Source organism: Urocitellus parryii, chromosome 2, assembly GCF_045843805.1.
Source record: "Urocitellus parryii isolate mUroPar1 chromosome 2, mUroPar1.hap1, whole genome shotgun sequence".
In the NCBI taxonomy this organism is placed as follows: Eukaryota; Metazoa; Chordata; class Mammalia; order Rodentia; family Sciuridae; genus Urocitellus; species Urocitellus parryii.
In genome coordinates, this window is record NC_135532.1 from 173,258,173 (window position 1) to 173,284,936 (window position 26,764).

General features: G+C 36.8%; 1 protein-coding gene across 1 annotated transcript in view; it reads left to right on the forward strand.

Annotated features, from left to right (window-relative positions):
- Positions 1–26,764, forward strand: part of Rubcn (rubicon autophagy regulator) — a 57,085-nt gene that overhangs the window by 3,511 nt on the left and 26,810 nt on the right. Inside the window, exons 2-8 of the mRNA XM_026393697.2 lie at positions 7,396–7,549; positions 18,463–18,546; positions 20,450–20,609; positions 21,583–21,689; positions 22,722–22,878; positions 23,750–24,283; positions 25,606–25,650. Coding sequence (XP_026249482.2) covers positions 7,396–7,549; positions 18,463–18,546; positions 20,450–20,609; positions 21,583–21,689; positions 22,722–22,878; positions 23,750–24,283; positions 25,606–25,650 — 1,241 coding nt within the window. The remainder of the gene's footprint in view (positions 1–7,395; positions 7,550–18,462; positions 18,547–20,449; positions 20,610–21,582; positions 21,690–22,721; positions 22,879–23,749; positions 24,284–25,605; positions 25,651–26,764) is intronic.

A 26,764-nucleotide genomic window follows, 5' to 3' on the forward strand; every position in this document is an offset into this window, starting at 1 on the left:
GTAGTCCCAATAGCTTCTGCAAAAACAAAAATCCTGGGACTGACTCTTTTTGTTCTGATTTGAGTTCCTGTTCTTGTGATCAAGGTATGGAATATGCTACTCAGTTGGACCTAAATTATATACCCAATGCTGGATCCTAGGGTCAAGTGAGACCTTCTTGGAACCTCATGAATCAAAGTTAATTGGTAGAGGTATGTGTGTGTGCCAATATGCGTGGCTGCCTAATTTTTAACAGAGGTATGGTAGAGGTATGGTTCCCCTGTGGAAAATCGAGAGTTCTGTCACCAAAATAAAATGGCATGAATTCTGGGCAGATGTAAACCATGCAGAATAGTGTTATCTCTCACCGGGATTATTTTTGTATACTAACCAATCTTCCTGTCTGAATTTAGTTTAACAATTCCAAATAGCCTCTTCACACTGCTACTAATTTAATTTTTGAGAAACAAAGTTACTATGGTATTTTATTCAAAATTCCAGTATTCAATCTGTTTGTTATCCCTTATGAATCTCCTAGTTACAGAACCATGACATTTGGCCCTTTTCTTTTTTAGTTGTAGATGGACACAATACTTTTATTTTCATTATGTGGTGCTGAGGATCAAACCCAGGGCCTCACACATGCTAGGTGAGCGCTCTACCACTGAGCCACAACCTCAGCCCCAGACATTTGGCCATTTTCACATCTCTCTTGCTCTTCTTTTTCTTGCTTCTCCACACTCCCTGCAATACCTCCATCTTTGCCAGGAAAGCTTAGTCATCCTTTAACAACTTCTTTAGAAGGTAACCCTAACCTGTTCTTTTCCATTCTCACTTCACAGCATAGTGCCTTCATAGCGTAGTTAAGTGCCTGTTTCCCCCATTACTTTCTGAGTTCCCTGAGAGATGGGGACCCTCCTGCTCAAATAACCTAGCCTCCTAACACAGTTCTTGACATATATTTGATGCTCAGTGAATATTTGTTCAGGAAATGAAAAGATTAACAATTTGAACATGGCTTCTACAGTTGGGCAGTGCCAGTGGTGCTCTTGCTATTGAAAGGACCTTTTATTTCTCCTCCCTATTCATTTTCATTTTTTTCACATTTATTTTTACTTCATATTTTTCCCTTTCCCTTTGATCATGCTAAGGGTTGACAATTCATATAGAACTAATAGCAAAGCAGGTTAATCATATGATTTTTTAGCAGTTCACCCTGCTAATTCAATTAGTAGTACTCAAAACAATATGAAACATACACACCATAGAAATGTACCCTTGTAACTTTTAGGAAAACTGCTATTGTCAGAACCCAAGAGGGGGAGTAAAATCAGCTGACTACAGCAACCCTAAGCCTGAAGATTTTCTCAATATTCTTTCTCCTCACAGCTGTTTCTGCTTTTTTTTTTTTTGTACTAAGGATTGAACCATTGAACCCAGGGGTGCTTAACCGTTGAACCACATCCCCAGACCCACTCTTTTTTAAAATTTTGAGACAGGGTCTCATTAAGTTGCTAAGGACCTTGCTAAATTGATGAGGCTGGTCTTGAACTTGCAATCCTTCTGCCTCAGCCTCCCAAATTGTTGGGATTACAGGCATGCCCCACCACACCCTGCTGTTTCTGCTTCTTTATAGCTTTATCACTTCTGTTAGGTGGATTTTTTCTTTTTTCTTTCCTCTTTATCCCCCTCCCCCTCCTCCTCCTCTTCTTTTTTGATCTTTTACTCCACAAGTTTCATCATATTGTCTGGGTGATTATAGACCTACTTTGTCCAACATGATTGCCACTAATCACATGTGACAATTTAAATAATAGTTTTTAAGTATTAGTAGGAGGAATGGTATATCAATGACGTATACTATGGGAGCGCTAATAAAGGAATTATAGTGGACCAGATAATTTAGAACCTCTGGAAAAGAGATTGAGCTAGAGGTGAACCTTAATCCCTGAATGGGGTGACAAGAAGCATTCTAAAATGAAAAGATCTGTATGAAGTCACAGAAATAGAAGTGAGATTGTCATTTTATAATATGGAGAGAGGTAGTCTATATTGTATTCAAATTAAAGAATAACAAGCAGGAAAATTGATGTTAAGATTGGGGCCCAGTGATTTAAAATCTTTGAACTTCATACCAGGAAGTCTGTACATCATCCATGGTTAGTTTTCTGACATAAGGGATTCTCCTGACTTTGGTTAAATCTAACTCAATGTTGAAATTCACTAAGTTCAATATGATTTAAATTTAGTATGGTTGGTGAAACATCGGTTTAATAGGTGTGAAGTTGCCAAGTATGCTATAGATACTGCCTATTTCCTCCCAGATATTAAGATTTGGCCATTAAAGGGATAGAACTGGCCAATAATTAGGTTCTCCTAAGTACCCTAGAGCCGAGAGACTATTTATAATAGTCAAGTATTGTTTTTTCTATATTATTTATATTAAAAGCAGCATAAATACTTAACTCTATAGTCTACAAGTTAATACTATATAGTTAAAAACAGAAAATATGTAGCCAGATAGAAAAAAGTACTAAACACAAATTAAGTGTGGGAGTCCCTTGCTACCTCAGTGTTACTAATAATTATCTCTCTTAATTTTTTTTCCTCTCCCTTGAGGAGGAACCCCTTACTTCTTTCCAGGAAGTGTTTTCTAGAATTAAAATTCCCAGGGGCTTACCTGACCACAGTCTTTCAGCCTAGGAAGCCCCTGATACTTGGGTATTAAAAAAAATCCTTTATGGTGCTTTCCAGTTTCTTGTTTGCTAACTTTGTTCAGATCATCAATCCGTTATTAATTACTGGTTTCAAAGAACACCTAAACTTTTCCCCTCTTCTCTGTGTTCCCTTAATATCACCAAAATTTATCGCTGTAAACATTTTTTTTTAGTGTCTTTATGTTGTGGCATAAATGTAACATTACATTTTGCCTTTTTATAGTTTAATATACTATCATTAGCTTTGGAACCTTTTTGATCAAGAATTTCAATTCTTTCATGGTATTTCATTATATGAATATCATACTTCTCTCTCCTTACTTGTTACAGACTGATCTTCAACTGTGGTGAAGTATCAGGTAATGATACCATGACCCAATCTAGATAAAAGTCACTGGATGGCATGTGCTGATGAGCTGAAGTTGTTTCTCTTTACCACTAATAAGAGTACTTGGAGATTGATGATGTGTCTGTATACATTTATTCCATTGAATCTCCCTTTATATTTGCAAAGTACTTTCCCTTATTTATTATATATCACTTATTTTTAGTTATTAGTTATATTTTAGTTACGTATATATGATAATACAAGTTTCTTAAAAATAAGATTTGTTTGTAACTTTTTTTGTTTTAATCTTGGTGCTCCTTATTATAATTTGGCAAACTTAAGACTGAGTTGGCATTTAGGAAAATTATTTTTCCTCTAGATGTCCTTGAGTCACTTAAGCAATTTCTATTCCTCTTTAAAGGAGGAATGTAGTCAAAATCCTCTCAAAAGAAATTAGGTAGGGGGCTGGGGCTGTAGCTCAGTGGTAGAGCACTTGCCTCACGTGTATGAGGCACTGGATTCTATCCTCAGCACCACATAAAAATAAAAATAAAGATATTGTGTCCATCTAGAACTAAAAAAAATATTTTAAAAATTAGGTGGGACTTTATTCTGAAATTGGTTTTACTGTGAGTTGATGAAAATGATTTAGGTGGAGGTGAGTTATGCTTTCCCTTGCACTCAGACCTAGTTCCTCTTTGGCAGAGAGTGAGAGACTTAGAAATACATGCTTTTATTTTAGGGTGAATAAGGAAGAAACATTTTGTGTACTTGTGAAAGCTATTCTTCCCAGGACTGCTCTCAACCTAATACACTTCTCAATCTAATATACTGTGTCCAGGTAAAGGCTACTTGTATGATACCATACAAATAATTATTACCAAACAGGTTTAAGCCAGGAAAAACTGGCCTTACCAGCTGAAAATGTGGTTAAAGAATAGGGAAAAGATATTTAATTTCTCCATGGTGATTTGTTTGCTTGCATCTAATGGATTAATCCAACTGCTATGTATGGGCATCAATTGAATTTAGTATTTCAACACTCTGAAAATGATAATTGTATCATTAGGGTAGAGGACACTAACAAGGTGAAGACACAGACTAATCATGTAAATCAACTTTTTAAAAAAGTTTGGTTTACTTCTAGGTGAGCATATATGTATGTGTATGTGTATGTGTGTGTGTGTGTGTGTGTGTGTGTGTGTACACACACACACACACCCCAAATATAGATTATTGAGTATATTATAGAATAAAAGTTATATTCTTTTGTAGCTTTGACAACTCAAGGGAAAGTTACTGTGGAGAAAGAAAAGTTCTTTAGCATCATCCAAAGGAAGCTATTAGTAGATCTGAATGTTCATAGTTTTGAGGATTTCATTGCTCTTTATATAACTTTGGAAGCAAAGCCCTAGGGTGATAGGGTATTTGATGTTTGCTTGTGGAATTTATCTTGCTATTCTTTGACAGCTAATGCAGAATGAATCAGAACACAGATATGCAGAGTCACCTGTTAAGCCAGACTGGTTTTCAGGCCTGTAAGACTTGACTGTAGCCTGTTAGAATGTGAAAACTGTGTCAGAAGACCTGAGGTTAGCTCTGATAAAGCATAGTTGGAGCAAAAAGTTGGCAGTCAGTTGGCATTTTAGTGATCATGTTAGTCCCTCTGATACAGACATAGAACAAGTCTGGTGATCCATGTTTAATGAGATAAAGATAAGGAAACTGGTTGTCTCCAATTTAAATAAATTCTTGTTCATAAGACCTTCAGAGCAGAAGACATGAGTGGAGATCCATCTGGGCCTCCCTTTTGAGATAACACTCTTATACCCTATCTATCATTGATTTATTTATGAATTTTACTTTCCTCATATATCTCCAAAAATTAACAAAAGAGATTAGTTTGGAGTATTGATAGAAAGGATTTTAATTCAGGACCCCCCCCAAAGATATTTATTTATTTATTTTTTGGAAGTAAAATTTAATTTATTCCTAGAATCAAAGAGCAATATCTCAACACACAGGACAATAAAAAAACTTATTTCATTAATACACAATTAATTATCATAAGTTAAATTTAATAGACTAACAGCACAAAAGACAACGGATATGAACACTCAGCAATGGTAATACAAGTTACTTTTATACTCAAGAAAAGATAAAATTACCCATAATAAAATGCCATTTATCAAGTCCATAAAGATCAAAACATGTGGCAACAGCTTGAGTTCAGGAGGATTTAGAAAATAGGTGATTTCATATGCTGTTGATGTGAGTGCAAGCTGAAATAATCCTTTTGGAAGGCAATTTGGCAGTGACTAGCAAATTTAAGACATACATATCCTTTTATTAAAAATTCTATTTCTAGGAATTTATCCTGCTTTTATGAGTATGAGCTCAAAGATATATAAACAGATATCCATTGAAGCTTTCTTGTAACAGCTAAATATCAGAAAGAATTTTAGCTAGTTCCACAAAGCTCCATACAGATAATGAATACTGTAGGAATTAGCAAAAACAACAAGACCACTCCACTTGTACTAATATGTAATTATTGCCAAGAAAGTAATTTGCTAATTTGCATTCTGTTCCACCATACCCACATTATTTCCCAAACTCATAAGTAGAAACTGATCCAAGATATCAGAGAGACTCAATTGCAAAGCCACACCTGGAAAGAAAATGCTTTTTTTTTGAGAGAGAGAGAGAGAGAGAGAATTTTTTAATATTTATATTTTAGTTTTTGGTGGACACAACATCTTTATTCTATCTTTATGTGGTGCTGAGGATCAAACCCAGCGCCCTGCACGTGCGCTACCGCTTGAGCCCCAGCCCCAAGAAAATGCTTTTCACATCAAAACACTAAAAATTTTGCAAAAAGAAGCAAATAAATGTACTGATAATTTGTAGATCTCATCATGTAGCTCATTGCAGGGAAGCAGCTAACCTCCTAGAAAAATAGAGGGGCCCATTGAAGATGGTATATATGATGGTAGTAGAAGACAACTTTCTTTGAGTTCAGGGCTCCGAAAGAGATAAAATCTTTTATCCAGTGACCAACATACATGAGTCTGGGCAGGAAGACATGGGAGTAATGCTGTTGATAAGTTAAAGACAATTATACAAAATTCTTACTTTCTACTCTCACTATGACTAGAGGATGAAAAACTGATCAGTTAATTCTTAGTTTCATGTCAATATCCAGTAGGTTTTGAGAATTAGGAAGATAGTAGTTCTCCAAAGGAATATACAACTATGATGCCAGATAAAGGGAAAGGAATACTGGGTGACAAAAACAACTGTCATATCATTTAGGAAACCATTAGCTTAAGTATCCCATATCCCATCATAATACCTAAAAATCACACAAGCAAACCAGTACTGTTGTTCAAGATTTGCCTTTTTACAGAAGGACCCCATAGATATTTATATGATATAAACAGTTATGGTGAAAGTTCCCTGAAGAAATCATTGCCCTGAAGAAGGAATTATATTCTAAAAAGAAATAAGAGGAAGATAAAGTGTGCAACATAACGAATGGGGGCCCAAGAGGCAGAGTTTGACACTTCTCATGTTTTCCTTGCCTAGTTTGATTGAGCATATATCCAGCTCTTTCATTCACTTACATTTGGTTTTGAGTTTTTATTGTGTTGGAAACTATATTGAGAAAATGGAGATTTAAGAGAAAAGTTGAGGATCTTCTAGGACAGCAATTTCAAACTTTTCCACCAAAGTACATCAAGTCATCTAGGAGAATGAGCTGATAATGGACTGGTTTGGGAACATTTCCTGAAGTGACTCAGTGCAAACTTTAAAACATTTTTGTCTGAATTTTAACTTAAAAATCATAGAGGACATTTGTGTTCTTATCCATATTTATGTGAGTATGTACATGAATACTTTCTGCCCTTTACTATGTTGTACTTAGTGCTTAGAAGTAATATTGAATACAAAGTAGTGTTTTGGCTTTTTGTTTGCTTATTTGGTAAAAGATTTCTGGTTCTAAGTAAATGCACTCATCTTTTTGCCCTTGTACTGTCACTGTTCAGAAATGGATCTTAATATGTCATAGTCCTAAATACACAGAGTTGTAGACTACTTATGTGAGGATTGAATTAGACAGTAGATGAAAATCATTCACAAAGTATAATGTGTCATGTAAAATAAGGGTGTTTTGATAGTTTGTTTCTTCTTTTTAATTTTAGTGTTCTTTATAGTTTTATCCTGTAAGAGTTAAGTCTTTTCTCAAGTGTAAAATGAATGGAGGAGAGAACGTTAGAATGTGGGCAGAAGGATCCTTGGCTTAGATTTTGTTTGGTATGATCAGAAATCAGGTATAACAAATTTAACTAAACATTGATATAATTACAGGAGGGAGCACTGGCAGTTGCTGGGCAATTTGAAGACTACTGTTGAAGGTTTGGTGTCAGCCAATAGCCCCAATGTTTGGTCCAAGTATGGTGGCCTGGAGCGGCTTTGTAGGGACATGCAGAGCATTCTCTATCATGGGCTCATACATGACCAGGTATGTAGAAATCTTCTTTTATTTTTTTCTAATTCTGTATTACTTGTTGGAAACAAATAGTTAATAGTTGCATTAAGGTGTTTGGCAGAGAGAAAATGAAGGGCACTAGTCTGTGAGCATTTTTTTTTTTTTTTAGTTGTAGACAGAAACTATACATAAATTCTATATAAATCAGTAGAATTTATATGTGATGCCAAGGATTGAACCTAGTGCCTTACACATGCCAGGCAAGTACTATACCACTGAACCACAACCTCAGTCTGTCTGTGAGCTCTTGACGGTAGGATTGAGATTTAATACATTATTTTCTTTTTGGATCCAAAACATTTTACTTAGTGCCTGATGTACCATAGATGTCAGTGGAATGAATAAATTGCTGAGTGTGACAGCATATTATCAATGATCAGTTTATGTTAACTGTTGTTGCTTTAACAAATGACTATGAATTTAATGGCTTATTATTTTAAGTTATTATTTTATTATTAAAACACTAATATTTTAATAATATATTATTGTGTATAATATATTATATAATATGTAATAATATATAATTATATATACAATATGTTATAGAACATTGTAGTATATATTATTATATATGAGTATATAGTGTTATATATTTTAATAATAATATTACTATTATTATAACTTATTATTTGAGGTCACATTTCTCACTAGGCTAAAAGCATGGTGTCTGCAGGACTGTGCTTCTGGAAGCTCTAGGGGATTCTCCCATTTCTTTGCCTTTTTGGCTTCTAGAGTTGCATTCCTTGAATTCTTTGGCTCCTAGCCCCTTCCTCTATCCTCAATACCTCTTAGAAGAACTCCTGTAATTACATAGGGCCCACCTCGATAATCTCACCATCTCAAGTTCCTTAATTTTTTCTCCTCCTCCTCTTCCTCCTTTTTCTTCTTCCTCCTCCTCCTCCTCTTCCTCTTCTTCTTTTTCTTCTTCTTCTCTTTCTTCCCCTCCTCTTCCTCCTCCTCCCTCCTACTCTTTTGGCAGTACTGGGGATTGAATCCAGGGGTACTGTACCACTGACCTACATTCCTGGCCTTGTAATTTTTTATTTTGAGACAAATTGTACAGACTGACTTTGAATTTGAATTTGCCTCAGCCTCTTGAGTACCTGGGATTATAGGTGTGCAATACTGTATCAGCCAAAAGATCCTTAATTTAATCACAACTGCCAAGTCCCTTTTGCCATAAAGGGTAACATTCACAGGTTCTAGGAATTGGGATGTGGATGTCTTGGAGTACCATTTTTTTTTCTTTTTGGGTACTGGGGTTGAACTTGGGGGCACTCGACTACTGAGCCATATCCCCAGCCCTATTTTGATTTTACTCAGAGACAGGGTCTCACTGAGTTGCTTTGCTTTGAGGCTGGCTTTGAACTCACCATCTTCCTATTTCAGCCTCCTGAGCTGCTGGAATTACAGGCATACCCCACTTATAGGACCATTGTTAGTCAACCAAAGTCAAGAGGCTTTTTCCCCCCCCTGAATCTTAGGTTTGTTTTAAAACCATGGTTCACATCCCAACACCTCCCTCCCGATTCTCTTTGAATTGGATTTTTCATTGTTTCCTAAATTCAGAATTTTTTATTACTACCTTTGTTTTAAATTAGTAATAGGATGAAAGAATTAAATACTTTACTTATAGGGCTAGTGAGAATTCATCCTCAAAATTCACATGAAAACTCCAGCAGTTTTAGAAATGACTAGTGAAAATGAGGTGAAGAGAAGTGAAGATTAGCCTGAGTAGTTAATAGTGATTGAGACATTGAGATTTTTCTCTTAGAAGCATCCCAGAACACATTTGAGAAATAATTATATTATCGTTTTTTTTGAATATCCTTTGAACATTACTTTGTAGACAACTGGTTGATGTTTCTGAGTGGTAGTTTTGATTTTAATTTGTGTTTTTGTTATAAACTTTATTTGATGTTGAGTTTCTTTTTCTTTATATCCTCAATTCTAATAACGTTGAGTTTCAAAAATAAATGGAATCCTATAATACTTAATGGTTTTTGCTTTATCTTTGGCAATTACTCCATTTGCAGTGTTTCAAATAAGGTTTTGTTATGGGTAAATTTTTCTAGTGAGTCATTGGGGTTTAGTACAGTCTTTTAAAACATCAAACTTCACAAATATAAGCACAATTATGTACTTATAAACACTCATATCCTCCCATGTCAGGGAGGAGTATTGTTTCCTGGAAATCCTTTCCCCTGCCCAAACTCATGTTCTTTTTTATCAGAATTTGTTTTCAGTTGGTAGTCATATTGCAAAAGATCTAATAGGCTGTAGTGAAAGTGTTAATACTTGATAGAATATAATGTTACCTTCCCTTCTAGAAAGATATGTATATTGCTTCTGAAAAATATCTTAAACCAGTGTTCCTGTTGGGTATTTTTATAATTCAATGAGAAAGTTAGCTTAGATTAGAATTTTTCTATTCAGAGTAAGTTCTGAAGGTGAGTTCCTGTATCTTAAAGGACTTGGTAGATAGAAAAAACATGAGCATTTAAAGAGCTGAATTCTAATGGTCATCATTTTAAAAACATCTTTCCAGCTGACTGCATGGCTATGCTTGTAATCCCAGTGCCTCAGGAGGCTGAGGCAGGAGAATTTAAAGTTTGAGACCAACCTCAGCAATTTAGCAAGGTCTTCAGGACTTAATGAGACCTTGTCTCAAAACATACAAGAAGGGCTGGGGATGTGACTTAGTTGTTAAATGACCCTCAGTTCAATCCCTGGTACAAGGAAGGAAGGAGGGAAGGAGAGAGGGAGGGAAGGAAGGAGGGAAGGAGAGAGGGAGGGAAGGAAGGAAGAGAGGGAGGGAAGGAAGGAAGGGAGGGAGGGAGGGAGAAAGGAAGGGAGGGAGGAAGAGAGGAAGGAAGGAGGGAAGGAGGGAGCTAGGTGCAGTGGCACATGTCTGTAATCCCAGTGACTTGGGCAGGAATCAAGCAGGAGGATCAAAAATCCAAGGACAATTTAGTGGGGCCCCAGCAATTTATTGAGTCCCTGTCTAAAAATAAAAAGGGCTAGGGATGTGGCTTGGTGGTAAAGCACCTCTGAGTTTAATTCCTTCTACCAAAATAAAATACAAAACACCATTCTAGGAATATGAAGGCAACATTGTATAATGGACTGACAAAAGTCTTTGGAATCAAATAGTATGTAGATCAAAATATAGACTCAATGCCCAAGTTCTTGGGAAATAAAATGACATAATAATAAATAAAATGACAATAATTATGGACTTTAAAGTTGCACTGCTTTTTTTTTTTTTTGTTAAACCCTTTTTATTTTTTATTTTGGGACAGGGCCTCACTTAGTTTGCTTAGGGTCTTGATGAATTGCTGAGGCTGGCTTTGAACTTCTAATCCTCATGTCTCAGCCTCCTGAGGTGCTGGAATTACACCTGACCACACTTCTCATAGTTTAATCTCAGTGTCACCATAAATTATGTAGTAATGAGTAAGTTATGTTCACTGGTGCCCACCTCCAAGGGTTGCTGTGAGACTTAGGTAATACATGAAAAACATTAGAAAATAGTTGTCAGCCAATCTTCACTATTAGGTGATATTACTTAACTTTTTTGAGCCTTGGCCCTTTTTGTCTATTCAGATGAGGATAATGATATTTATTTTATAAAATATATATTGATGGAAAAAATTAAGTGAAGAAAATTAAATGAAGAAAAATCTGTCTAGTAGTTTGTGGCATATAAGAAGTAATTAATATTCCTTCATTATTTTAGTTTCCAATTACTTGTAATTCTGTGTGATCAAGAACATTGGAATTTTTTAAACTTTTTTTTAAGAAGTAGTTGGACACAATACTTTTATTTTATTTTATTTATTTTTATGTGGTGCTGAGGACCGAACCCAGGGCCTCGAATGTGCTAGATGAGCACTTTACTTCTGAGCCACAATCCCAGCCCAAGAACATTGAAATTTTCAAAACAATTACATTCACTCACTGAACTCTGTTGACTGCCCTCACTGCTGGTGATCTTAACAGTGCAGTTTAAGAAAAATGACATCTATGTTACCTAATCTTATGAGCATTTCTCCTTTGTTTTTTTTTATTGGTTATTCAAAACATTACAAAGATTGCAGAATCACATCGGTTACACATCCACATTTTTACATAATGCCATAATAGTAATTGTTGTATTCTGCTACCTTTCCTATCCTCTACTATCCCCCCTCCCCTCCCCTCCCATCTTCTCTCTCTACCCCATCTACTGTAATTCATTTCTCTCCTTATTTTTTCCCATTCCCCTCACAACCTCTTATATGTAATTTTGTATAACAATGAGGGTCTCCTTCCATTTCCATGCAATTTCCCTTTTCTCTCCCTTTCCCTCCCACCTCATGACTCTGTTTAATGTTAATCTTTTCCTCCTGCTCTTCCTCCCTGCTCTGTTCTTAGTTGCTCTCATTATATCAAAGAAGATATTTGGCATTTGTTTTTTAGGGATTGGCTAGCTTCACTTAGCATAATCTGCTCTAATGCCATCCATTTCCCTGCCAATTCCATGATTTTGTCATTTCTTAGTGCTGCGTAGTACTCCATTGTGTATAAATGCCACATTTTTTTTTATCCATTCATCTATTGAAGGGCATCTGGGTTGGTTCCACAGTCTAGCTATTGTGGATTGTGCTGCTATGAACATCGATGTGGCAGTATCCCTGTAGTACGCTCTTTTAAGGTCTTCAGGGAATAGTCGGAGAAGGGCAATAGCTGGGTCAAATGGTGGTTCCATTCCCAACTTTCCCAGGAATCTCCATACTGCTTTCCATATTGGCCGCACCAATTTGCAGTCCCACCAGCAATGTACAAGAGTACCCTTTTCCCCACATCCTCGCCAGCACTTGTTGTTGTTTGACTTCATAATGGCTGCCAATCTTACTGGAGTGAGATGGTATCTTAGGGTGGTTTTGATTTGCATTTCTCTGACTGCTAGAGATGGTGAGCATTTTTTCATGTACTTGTTGATTGATTGTATGTCCTCCTCTGAGAAGTGTCTGTTCAGGTCTTTGGCCCATTTGTTGATTGGGTTATTTGTCTTCTTATTGTTTAATTTTTTGAGTTCTTTGTATACTCTGGGTATTAGGGCTCTATCTGAAGGGTGAGGAGTAAAAATTTGTTCCTAGGATGTAGGCTCCCTGTTTACCTCTCTTATTGTTTCTCTTGCTGAGAAAAAACTTTTTAGTTTAAGTAAGTCCCATTTGTTGATTCTTGTTATTAACTCTTGTGCTGTGGGTGTCCTATTAAGGAATTTGGAGCCCTACCCCACAATATGTAAATCGGAGCCAACCTTTTCTTCTATGAGACGCATAGTCTCTGATTTGATATCTAGGTCCTTGATCCATTTTGAGTTGACTTTTTTGCATGGCGATAGGAGGGGATTCAGTTTCATTTTGTTGCATATGGATTTCCAGTTTTCCCAGCACCATTTGTTGAAGATTTTATCCTTCCTCCATTGCATGCTTTTAGCCCCTTTATCGAATATAAGATAGTTGTAATTTTGTGGATTGGTCTCTGTGTCCTCTATTCTGTACCATTGGTCCACCCGCCTGTTTTGGTACCAGTACCATGCTGTTTTTGTCACTATTGCTCTGTAATATAGTTTGAAATCTGGTATCGCTACACCTCCTGATTCACACTTCCTGCTTAGAATTGCTTTTGCTATTCTGGGTCTTTTATTTTTCCATATGAATTTCATGATTGCTTTATCTATTTCTACAAGAAAGCATTTCTCCTTTGAATACTATTTTATGTGTAGTATTGTTGACCATCATGAAATCTTGATTTATATGACAATATCTTATGTCATAGGATTATTGTTCTTCATTTGTACCACTCTTCAGTTTCTTTCCCTAAAATTTCTTCCTTTTTTGGGGGGGGTGGCGGTTACTGGGGATTGAACTTAGGGGCACTCAACCACTGAGCCACATCCCCAGCCCTATTTTATATTTTATTTAGAGACAAGGTTTCACTGAGTTGCTTAGTACCTTGCTTTTGCTTGAAGCTCAAATTGAACTCGTAATCTTCCTGACTTAACCTCCTGAGCCACTGGGATTACAGGTGTATGCCACTGAGCCCGGCAAATTTCTTCCTTTATGATTTTTTTTGTGGTGTTCTCCTGTATGTCCTTGTCTCTTCTTACTCTGTACATTTTCCTGAAACAATCTCATCTATTTTCATTGTTGTAACTATTACTCATGTATTGATGATGCCCAGCTCAGACTTCTTTGATGAATTCTAGGTCCATAAGACTAGCAATTTCCTATATCTTGCCATATGGCTGTCCATCCTACAGGCTACGCACAATCAATACTAAACTTACTTTTTCTCATGAGATTATCCTTCCTCATGATATTCTTTATACTAATTTGTAACATTGACTTACTAAGTGTGCTGAGCCAGTACCCAAGAATCATAGCAACATGTTTTACAAAAACTGCAAATTTCCTGGACTAATGACCAAAATAGATACCAAGTCAGAGGTGCTGCCTTTAGTGGTTAAAGTACTTATGTCTCAATAACAAATAGGTTCTTTTCTTGGCCCCATTACTAATTTTACATTTTCATCTAGAGTAGTCACTTAACCATATAATTAGATAGTTTATTATCTGTACCAGAAAAAGAAAATGTGTCATGATGAAATAGTAAAGTCAATGAGATTCTTAAGAGAAAGATGCTTTGTAAATGCACAATATTAGAAGCATATTTTGTTCCAGTTATTGAAAGTATAATATCTGTGAAAGCACCTGGTCATCAGAATAAAAAGCATCAGAGTATGTGATCACTTGCCAGACAGCAGTAGTGTTAATAAATAAAAGCAGAGCAAACCAGGCAAATCTGTCATACGTTTCTCTCTCTCTCTCTCTCTCACACACACACACACACACACACACACACATACACACACACACATACACTTCTCAAATAGAAGCTCTAATGGGGAAAAATAAAAAACAATAGATTCATGCCAATTTCATTACTGCTTTGTTCTGCCTTAAAAGATCTAAGAAATAAAGACTGTGTCAAGGACTTATTTTTCCTTTTTCACTTCCTCCCCAAAAGATTAAGGCTTTCAAAGGGTTTCAGGCTGCTGTGTCATCAAGCTATTCTGGGTGTTATATCCTTAGAGGGGGGAAGGGATACAATGCTTCATGTTGGTCATGTCTCCTGTGTTTTCATAAGGATGTGTAATGGAATATGAATTATTGTTTTTTAATCACTTATGGCATTTGAAAAGCTATAGCATCATGATGGTATTTTTTTAAGTTGTAGATGGACACAATATCTTTATTTTTATTTGTTTTTATGTGGTGCTGAGGAATGAACCTAGTACCTCACACGTGCAAAGAAAGCACTCTACCACTGAGCCACAACCCCAGCCCATGAAGGTATTCTTAATCAAGGATCTTATTTTCCTTGACAGCCTGTATCTGGACTACCTTTTAGTCCTTCCATGAAGCAAGGCATATTTTATAATCTCTATTCTACTACTGGAAATGTAGAGACACTCAGACCCTGAGATAGCTGAATTAGGAGAAGTCAAAGAATTCCCTGCTTTTCCATCACCAAGAAGAAACTGTTCATAGCAAATTAGCCCAATTTTAAAAATAACAAAAACAATGAAAAAGATCTGTGTTTTTTTCTGAGTATGTAAATTATATAAATTCTTATTTGTTGAACATTTGGCAAATACCAGAAAGAAGAGTAAATGTCACCCATAATCTTAACACCAAGTAATAACAACTTTAATATTTTGTTAGATTGTCTTGAACTTTTCCCCATGTATTTATATGCTTTCTAAAAATGATAGTATCACTGTTTATCACTCTACAACTTATGTTCATATCTTCAATTTTTTTGAATATACCATTACTTTATGTGGTTAAAAACATTAGAAAGTATAAAAAATATAGTGAAGAATCTTGTTCCTTTCTGATCCCATAGTTAACTATTATTTACTAGTTTCTTTCCAGAGAATTTCTACATCATCTTTCTTATATAAACCACACCTATAATACATCATACAGAATTTCCAGTTTCAATTTCTTTGTACTGAATCAGTAACTTATAGATCCTATAATATGAATATAAAAATCTATATTTTTATGTTTTTTTAAACTTCTAAAAATTGTCTTGCCTCTACCTAATTTGACTTCAAGTCTTTATGACTTACCTTTATTGAAAAGGCTTTTCAGAGCATACTACTTAGTATTCATAAATATATCAGGATTTTTTTGTTTTTGTTTTTGTTTTGTTTATACTGGGGATTTAATCCAGGCTCAAGTTTACCACTGAGCTACATACCTAGCACTTTTTAGTTTTTATTTTGACATAGAGTCTCATGAGTTGCTTAGTGTCTCACTAAATTGCTGAAGCTGGCCATGAACTTGCAATTCTCCTGTCTCAGCCTTACTAGCTACTGGGATTACAGGCCTACACCAGCACATCTGGTTATACCAGTTATTTTCTCAATGTGCATAATCATAATTTTAAATGTGAAATTATAACAAGTACAATTGACAAAATAGATTTGGGAACATAAAATAACATTCTTGGTAAGCGGCACCTTTATTGGTTGTAATAAAAGTGCATGGTTATTCTAGGGAATCATCTATACCTAACTGGAGAAAATGCTTCTTTCCCAGAATAAGAAGAATTGGGAAGCCATCACTTTTTCATCAAATATACAGCTTTGTCTTTAATGTATATATAATATTACACATATGTATATAACCTAATTTATGTAATCAGTACTCTTCAGACAAATGTTCAAGATGTTTATGTATTTTTATCTTTTATAAAATGAACATTCATACTGTTTTTTATTTTATAAAGAGAAAATTTTTTGAGGGTTGGTTTTTTTGTTTGTTTTTGTTTTGGAGTGCTGATGATCAAACCCAGAATTTTCAGTATATTAAGCAAGTGTTCTACCACTTAACTACATCCCTAGCCCTATAAAGAAATTTAAAATTTGTAATACTATCTGTTCCTATTGGTTGATAATATCATTTTTGTCCTTCATTCTGATGTGATTTATTTTTATTAATTTGTATATGTTGAACCATCCTTACATTTCCCAGGATAAATCCAACTTGATCATGGTATATAATCTTTTCTCTCTCTCTCTCTCTCTCTCTCTCTCTCTCTCTCTCTCTCTCTCTCTTTTGGCAGTACTAGAGATTGGACCTAGGGGCATTCTACTGCGCCATATCTCCTGCCCTTTATATTTTTTATTTTGAGACAGGGTCTTGCTAAGTTGCTGAAACTGACCTCAAACTTGCAATCCTCCTGCTTCAGCTTTCCCAGTTGCTAGGATTACAGGTGTGCACCACTCAGTCAGTGATAATGAAATACAGTCTTTTTGATATGCTGTTGGAATTGATTTGTTAGTATTTTGTTGAGAATTTTTATATTTACATCCATTGGGGATACTAATTAGTATGTTTTTTTTCTTTTTACTGTTATATCCTTGTCTGGTTTTGATATTAGGGTAATGCTGACCTCATAGAATGAGACTGAAAGAGTTTCCTCCCTTCAAATTCTCTGGAAGGAAACTAATAAACAAATAAACAAATAGTTTGAGGAGAATTGGTATTCAGTTTATTTTATTATTTATTTATGTTTGTTTGTTTTTGGCAGTACCAGGACTAACCACTGAGCTATATCCCTAGCCCTTTAAAATTTTTTTCTTTTAATTTTGAGAAAGGATCTTACTATGTCCAGATTTCCCTTGATATTGCAATTCTCCTGCCTTCCATGTCATTGGGATTATAGCTGTGTACCACCACACCTGGCAATATTAGTTTTTTAAAATTTTGATAAAATTCGTCAGTGAAGCCATTTGGTCCTGGGCTTTTCTTTTTGGTGCACTTTTTATTACTGACTTAACATCATTACTTGTTATTAGTCTGTTTAGGTTTTTTTAAAAAATATTTTTAGTTATATATGGACATAATGTCTTTATTTTGTTTATTTATTTTTATGTGATGCTGAGGATCAAACCCAGTGTCTCACATGTGTGAGGCAAGCACTCTACCACTGAGCCACAACCCCAGCCCTCTGTTTAGGTTTTGCATCTTCATAGTTCATTGGTTAGGTTATATGTGCCCAGAAATTTATGTGTTCTAGGTTTTCTAATTTGGTAGTATATAATAATTCATAATGGTTCTTACTATCAACTTTTGAGATGCTTTTTGGATTATATATTAGGTTCTAATATATTTTAAGGTCTCTTTCTAGGCTGTTTATTCTGTTCCATTAACTGGTTTGTCTCTTGATACTTGTGCTAGTTCTTTATTTTCAAAATTATTTAAATTTCAATTTTAACTTCTGCTGGATAGTCTGGTGAAGGATTCTCAAAAATCAATTAGGTTTTCATGATGTAAGCATTTTGTTATTGTGTTTGGGCCTTTTCCTGTCTAAGACCATTTTATGTAGGACTGAGCATTTCTTTCACTCTAAATACAGCCATTTCCTGAACTGGGTAGCATGAGAAAAGCAAATGTTTCCTTAGTTAACTTTGTTTGTAGTAAGTACTGAAGGTGTTTATCTCTGGCTTTTAATAGTTCTTCACCAGCTTTAAGAATTACTATTTAGGAAACTGAATGGTAGAAAGAAGTAGAAAAGAGATTACTTCCACTGTATGCTGTGTATATCATATGCATGTACACCTGTTCAGAAGAACGATTAAAGAAGTTTTAAATAATCTTTAAAAGGGTGAAGATGTGTATATATTCCTTTGATTGCTGCTGAGAACTTTTGTTGAGGAAAGGGAAGATTATGCTCTTTTTTCTGTCTTTGAAAGTCAATAGTAAAACTAGATATGGTTCAGAATGGTAGTGATTTGCTCACTTTGTGTGTTCCTTTATCAGGTTTGTTGCCGCCAAACTGATTACTGGCAATTTGTGAAAGACATCCGGTGGCTTAGTCCCCACTCAGCCCTTCATGTAGAGAAGGTAAGAGTGAAAGAAGAACTGGTGTTCTAAGGTGCAGCTACAAGTCTTCGCTGTTTGATGTTCAGTTGGAAGTGAATTCTCACCTAGAATGGAATGTATCCAGTTTCCTGATAACTGAGGAAAGGAAGTTATTCCTGTAGAACTGGCATGGAGGGAAGTATCATTTACTTTAAAAATAAATAAATAAATAAATAAACCTGCAGGGCATGGTGGCATATACCTGTAATCCCAGCAACTTGGGATGTTGAAGCAGGAGGATTGCAAGTTTGAGGCCATCCTCAGCAATTTAGGAAGGCCCTAACAATTTAGTGAGACTCTGTCTCAAAATAAAAAGGGTTAGGGGTGTGGCTCAACAGTTAAGTGCTCTTGGGTTCAAACCCCAGTACCAAAAATTAAAAAATAAACCTTACAGACCTATTGATCCAGGTCACTTTCTCTCCTCTGGGGAAGGTGTAAAGATCTGTGAATGTGGGACCATAAATAAGCTCTTCAAAATCTAGGGAAAATGGCAAGAGTTTTTCTAAAGTAACAGGGGAAGTGGGACTTTTATGCTAATTATTTAAGAAGAAAAAGTACCAGTTAGAAAGGAATGTGAGATTTCTGTAGACCAGTATCAAATAGAACCAAGTATGATGTCCCTAACAGCTTTGGCTACTGTTATAGTACTTCTCTCTCCTGTTCTCAGCTTAATATGGTACCCCTGATTTCTAATCAGGGAAACTGAACTCAAAAGTTAGGTGATGTGGCTGAAGTTACACACCTGGTTCCAAAACAATCACTGCCAAGTTTATGTATATATTCATTTCACTCTATATTATGGAAAATTTCAAATATATATAAAATTGGAAAAACAACAAACTTCAAACTATCCATCACCCCACTTCAGCATTTGTCAATATACTGCCAATCTTGTTCTGTGCATACCCCCAATGCTAGATTCATTGCTAAGATAATGTTAGGAAAAGTAGCTTCTTTCTAGATAATCAGGAAACCAAATCACAGTGCCTCAATTCTATAGAAAAGCCTGTTATTTCCTTTGTTCTCGTCACTTCTATTTTTCCCACTAAGCCTTCCTCTAACTTCTTTTCTAAATTATGTTGCTATTGTTATTTTCTCTTAAAAGATGCCTGAAATTGCCATTCATATATTTTGTCAGACTAATCCTGGGCTACAAGATTTTATTCTTAAAAACATTCAAGATCAAGGTTCCAAACAGAACTTTGCATCTAAAGACAAAAAGAAGTGCTCAGATGGCTTCTCTTCAGTGGCATTTTTCCAAGATGCCTCCCACCCCGCAAGATTTTTGTCACATTCTTTTTTGAAGGCCACCTAAAATAGAGGACTCTGAGAAAAGCCAAGAGGTCAAGTTTTTCCTTCCTCTGAGTATCCCAGAACAGAGCCAGATATAGATTGGCATAGTGGTGGACACTTATAGTCCCAATTAGTCAGGAGTGGAGGCTAAGGTATGAGGATCGTAAGTTGGTAGCCAGCCTGGGCAACTTATTGAGACCCTATCTCCAGATAAAATTTTTTAAAAGGCTCGGAGGTGGGAGTGGGTGCAGCTCAGAGGAAGAGTGCTTGCCTAGCAAGGCCCTGTGCTCAATTCCCAGTACTTTAGGAAAAAAAGAGCCAGTGTAGCAGCTTTGTCTCTCCTGGAGTTGCCTCTCCTAGAATTGCATATCAGGTCTTAACTGCTTAGTTCCTCACTAGTGATACAATTTATCAAGGAAACTATTAATCCCTACATCATTCTCTAACTCTGGTATCCTCTAGATGCTAGCTAGAGAAAAATACTTCTGATTGCCTCCCTTTACCTATCTCAGTGAGTTCTTGGGTCATTAGGCCTCAATCCTGCTGTATCAAACAGGATGTATACTTTGACTCTTGCCTCTTTGTCTCACAGTTCATCAACTTACATGAGAATGGCCAGAATAATGCCGATGGTGTGAGTGAGCATGCTGTTGCAGAATTGTGGCTACAGCACAGCTTACAGTGCCACTGCCTCTCAGCCCAGCTCCGACCTCTGCTTGGGGATAGACAGTATATCAGAAAATTCTACACAGGTGGGTAGAGATCACTTAGGGTTGCTGTATATACTTCCTTATTCTCTTCTTCTATTCCTCTATAAGGTCTCTCTAATTCCAGAGCCTCATATTTTTCACTTGATGCCAAGAGATTCTTACTTAGAAACATATCCTGTCTTCCCTTTCACCTCCCTTGAAAAACAATAAAACCTTATGCTAAGTATTCCACTATACCCATACACATAAACCAGTAACGGTGTAACCAAAATGTACATAACAACCATTTATTGAGACTTTCTGTTGGGCCAGGCACTGTGATACTGTCCTCATCACAATAATCCGGGAAAATAAACAAGGAGAGAAATGAATTACAGTAGATGGGGTAGAGAGAGAAGATGGGAGGGGAGGGGAGGGGGGATAGTAGAGGATAGGAAAGGAAGCAGAATACAACAGTTACTAATAGGGCATTATGTACAATTGTGGATGTGTAACCGACGTGATTCTGCAATCTGCATTTGGGGTAAAAATTGGGAGTTCATAATCCACTTGAATCTAATGTATGAAATATGATATGTCAAGAGCTTTGTAATGTTGTGAACAACCAATAAAAAAAATTTAAAAAAATAAAATTTTTCTTTTAAAAAAAAAAAAACAATAATCCCTAAGAGTCAGGCATTAGTACTCCTATTTTCCCATCAGAGAAACAGAGTTCAAGGAGGTTAGGTGATTTGGCCAAAGTCACCCAGAGCCAGAATTTAGTCTGTCTTTTTTTTTTTTTTTTTTTTTTTTTGAAACCTCTTATCTTGAGCTCTTTGCTTACTGGACATGGCTTAGCTTCTCCTATACTTTACTTGTCCCTAATTCCCTTTCTCCCTTCAGTGGAATGTTTCTCCTCAATTCTTTTTACTTTCTTTCTCTTTCTTTCCCTGAGCTTCTCTCTCCCAGGGCCATTCAAGGAGGCCAAAGCTCTCCCTGCTGGATTTCATCTCTGTGATAACTTTTCTCTTCCCAGATACTGCTTTCCTCCTAAGTGATGCCCACGTCACAGCCATGCTTCAATGCCTGGAAGCTGTGGAACAGAACAACCCCCGCCTCCTGGCTCAGATTGATGCATCTATGGTAAAGAGGGCAAGGAATTATCCATGTCTGTGCTGGGCCCAGACCTCATCAGGATTTAATTCACAGTAGCAAATGACTTCTTCACAGAGGCAGTTGTGAATGGAAAGACTTTTATTTTTATCTTTATTTTTTTGTGTGTGATGCCGGGGATCAAACCCAGGACCTCTTACATGCTAAGCAAGTGCTTTACCACTAAGCTTTACCTCTTAGTTCCTAAGAATTCCAGTTCTAAAAATATTTAAAAAACAAAGAGGTACCATTAAGTTTCTTTGTTTACATTGTGCTAGGGATCAAACCTAGGGCCTTACATGGTAGGCAAGGGTTCTACCACTGATTTAGATACTTATTGAAGCCCCCATTAAATACTTATTGAAGCCAGAAACATGAGAGGCTGAGAAAAGAGGATCCCAAGTTTGAGGCCAGCCTCAGTAACTTAGCAAGACCCTGTCTTAAAACAAAAAATAAAAAGGGCTGAGGATATGTCTCAGTAGTTAAGTACCCTATACCAAAAACAAACAAATGAAAAACTTATTGAAGTGAAAAATCTAAGCTTAGGTCTTATTTGCTGTCGGGGAAGTAGGAGTGGGGTAGGGAGGTGTAGGTGTTTTTTAAGTCCTATGGCCCTTGGTCTGAGTAAATACCTCCTTAATGCAGGTTTGATGAAGAGCTGGGGAGAAGAAGGTTAGTTCTGAATTCGGAGTTGGTTTAAAGTGTCATACCTAGTATGGGTTAATGGTACATGGGACTATTTTTTTCCTTGGGTATAAAGAAAATTTTATTACCTATAATAAGCTTACCCCATCTACTTAGACCACCTAGAAGGATTCCAGTGCAGAAGCTGTGGTGTACAGCAGGACTTCACAGTTTCAGTTTATGCTGTATTAGAAGGTAGCTGTGCTATATTTATAGGATCTGGCTCTAGTCCAGGCTTGCTGCCAAAGGCCAGCCTTTATCAGCATTTCTGAAGTATTGACTGCCTCTCCTGTGAGGGCCTCTATCCTTGACTCTGACAAATGTTTTGTTTTGTTTTAGTTTGCCAGAAAGCACGAGAGCCCACTGCTGGTGACAAAGAGCCAGAGCCTGACAGCTCTGCCTGGTTCCACATGTACCCCTCCAACCAGCTATGCTCAGCATTCCTACTTTGGGTCCTCCTCTGGTCTCCACCAATCTGTGCCCAACCACAGTTCAGGTATGGATGCAGGAAGGGTGGTGGTTCCATGTATCTCCAGGCCTGGAAAGTAGAGGACTTTGTAAGTGCTCACAGACTGGGAATTGAGACTTGAGTTGGTATAGGTTGTCAAACTTCATATATATTTAAAAAGTTATATAGCAGCAAATATAACATAATTAAAGTAATAGAGGGGGGCTGGGGATATAGCTCAGTTGGTAGAGTGCTAGCCTAGCATGCACAAGGCTGTGGGTTCAATCCTCAGCACCACATAAAAAAAAAAAAGTAATAGAGGAAAGAGATATTTTTAGATTCGTTTTTCCCTCACATTTTTATGGGTGTATTATAGTGTTTTTGGATTATTTTGAGTTTCTAATCTACAGTGAAAGAAGGCATTTAATAATTGCTAACATTTTTTGAGTGCCTACAACATGCTGGTCTCTATTATAATCTGTTTATATGTAGTGTCTCATTTGATTCTTAAAACAGTCCTGTGACGGAGGTGGTGTTATTATTATTGTTCATTTTGCAGATGAGGAGTACATAACCACAGGACATAAAGCCTCTATCTCAAGAGCCCAGGATCTTGACCTAGCTGCTTCTAAATAATTTTTCACTTTAATTGACTTACCTTTTCTGAAGTAACATCTGTCCTCAGCACCCAGTAATGATAGAGAATTGGTCTTAAGTTGTGGAGAAGCCTTTCATGCATACTGTAGACCTCTAGATTACTCTTTTTTTAATATTTATTTTTTTCTTTTTTAGATTTAGTAGAAAATTTAATACAAGTTTTTATGTGTTATGGCTTATAGGTAATAGATATTCTTCTTAATTTTTATTTTTATTGTTAGCTTACCTTCCTTTCCCTTATTCTTTATTTTTTATATTTTAGAAAGAAGATCTACTTCCTTTTCCCTCTCCAGCGTTCCCCAGAAACCTCAAGAAAGCAGAGGTCACCTCTCACTAGCAGAGGATCAAACCATCCAAGCTCCCGAGCTTTCAGACTCTGCACTAGCCAGGGATTCTGCATTGACCCCAAATGAGATGAGCTCCAGCACTCTGACCAGCCCTATAGAGGCATCCTGGGTTAGCAGCCAGAATGATTCGCCAAGCGATGCCAGTGAGGGACCTGAGTACCTGGCCATTGGCAACCTGGACCCCCATGGCCGGACTGCCAGCTGTCAGAGTCACAGCAGCAATGCTGAGAGTAGCAGTTCCAATTTGTTCTCCTCTGGTAGCTCCCAGAAGCCAGATTCTGCTTCTTCTTCTTTAGGGGACCAAGAGGTTGGGGGGCAGAGTCAGCTGTCCAGTGTCCTTCGAAGATCTAGCTTCTCAGAGGGGCAGACTGTCACTGTATCCAGTGGGACAAAGAAGAGCCATATTCGTTCCCATTCAGATACCAACATTGCCTCCAGAGGAGCCCCAGGTAATGGTGCGCACCAACCACTAGTTAGCAAGATGACCCCTTGACTTTAGGGTGGAAGGGAACATTTGTTCTTATGGCTTTCCAAGCACCAGAAAGAGGTTATGTTTCTGATGACATGAGATTCTGCTTTATAGTGAAAGAGAGAACTTTGGAATGTAATACTGATAATCAAGAAATGTCTTAAATATATTTGTTTATTCCTTTATATATTGCTAAATACTAAATACTTTCCTGGATATATTAGTTCCTTGGCATCAGAGGATAGTGTGACTCATCACATTTAAAGTTTTAAATGATCTCTTGAACTAAGGGAATATATTAAAGAGCTTTAAAAATAATCCCATTAAATTCCTCCCCTTCCTGTGATTCCTTGGAACTTTGGTCAGGATATAATACCAGTATGAGAGAAGCAGAGTGATATTAGGGTTTCCTAATTAAAACTAGGAATATAAGTATAGGATCTGGTGTCCAAGCTGGTGGGGCTGAGGGACAGGTAAAGAGATCCTGGCCCCAGGGAATGCTATCCCCTTAACACTAGGTGAGCAGAGAGCAGCCTAGACCTGGGGAAGGTGGGTTTCATTGCTTTTGCCATCTCCCTGCCATCATCCTTCCTGGGTTGTTGGTATCTGGCAGACTTTGTTTGGATTTCACTTACAGCAGAATCTCCATAACAGCAAGGCCATTCCGGGTCAGAAAACTCCAGAAATAAAATATAAAAAAAAATTTTAAAAATTAAGGATAAAAAGGATTCCCTTAGCAACTGGAGCTGCCATTGCTTCTCTGTAATTTTTAGAAAGAAAAGAACCTAAGGGCCTCATCTGAAACTTTCCAAATGGCAAATTTTATCTGTTTTTCCTCAAGAATTTGACTTATTGGAACTTTTAAAGAAAAAAATCTCCAAATCAAAGCCTGTCTTCCCATGAGCTTTCTTAGATGTGAAGAGTGCGCTTGGGTTAGATCCTCATGTCACATCTTATACTTTAGGCCTGGTGTCTACTGTATTCCAGGTCATTGGCCTTTGAGCATGTAAAACTTCCCTGCCCCCATTCTTGAATCCACATGGATTCCAGAAACCATGGTAACCTGCATGGGAAAAGGGAGACTGAAAACCTATGCAGAAGGATCTGAGGGAGTATGGGTCATGTGTAGCTTCTTATACAAGTCATCCTTCTTTTAGCACTGGGGTTCCCTTTTGGAGTTATGTCCCCACCTCTGCCAGGTAAAAGACATAGTTTTTTTGTTTGTTTTTGTTTTTTCCTCTCTCTCTCTAATCTTGTTTGCTCTGTCTGGATTCTTCTCTATACTTGTCTGTTTACCTACAGGAGGCCCCAGGAATATCACCATTATAGTTGAAGATCCCATTGCAGGTTTGGGAGCCAGTCCTCTACCTTCTCTCCTTTCTGCTCCTTTGTGACCACCTTGCTTAGTTGAAAATGTCTTTTTACAGTCTGGTGTCAAATCAAGTCTGGCTAGTCTGGTCCTGTTATGATGTTAAGACCTGTCTGTAAAATGACAGTGATACTTAATGTGATATATGTTCTTCTCACAACTTCCATATGCCTCCTTCAGTTTCCCATCAGCTTCTGGGAGGCAGAATCAAGACTTAGTGATTATTTTTTGCCCAAAGGTAAAACAAAGACCTATTTATCTAAGGCCTCTTGATGAATCAGTGACAGAATGTTTCTTTTAACTGAATACTTACTGTGTCTTATTTTATTTTCCTTGACTTAACACCAGAATGTGTTTTATCCCCTTTCTGTGGTTTTGGATATACTTGCATGTTTTTTGCCTGTCAAGAGTCCCATTTCCTTTTTCTTACATATGTTTTCATAACCCTGTGAGTCCCTATACCCCATTCCAACCATTGCACATTTTTCTAGTGACTTGAATCTGTTTCTTTGGTTTTCATGGTGGTGTCTCCTGTATTCCAGATCATTGGCCTTTGGGCATGTAAAACTCAAACATTTGTGTTGCATTCTGGGTACTGTGATTCATGAAAATATTAATGCTGTAGGAATGTGTCTGCAAGACAGTGGTGAGAAAGGACTGAAAACTATGGCCTCCTGGTAATGAGTGAAGCTGCTAGGTATCTAGGTACTCTGAAAAGAGAAAGTTTAAGAGGAAATAAAGTATGCAGAATCATCATTTAGAAGAGCAAATTTGTTCTTAAGAGGATGAGAAATTATAAGAAGACAGATTTTGAGTGAGTGTAAGGAAATGCTAAGAATTAGTTGGGTGGGCAGCATTAGGAGGTAGTTTACTCAATGTGCAAAGGCTGAATAGCCATATCTTGTAAAGAAGTAAGGTTTCTGTTGTGTTTGGAATCTAAAAATTTCCTTCCAAGACATGGTTTCTTACTGGTTTCATGGTGACTGCCAGGTTGTCCTCAGTTGGTGGTAAAGAGCAGAGCCCACTACTAGGGCTACCAGAAGTCTCTGAGGCCCAAGGAGAAAGCTGATTTCTCTTACCATGTAGTAGCTT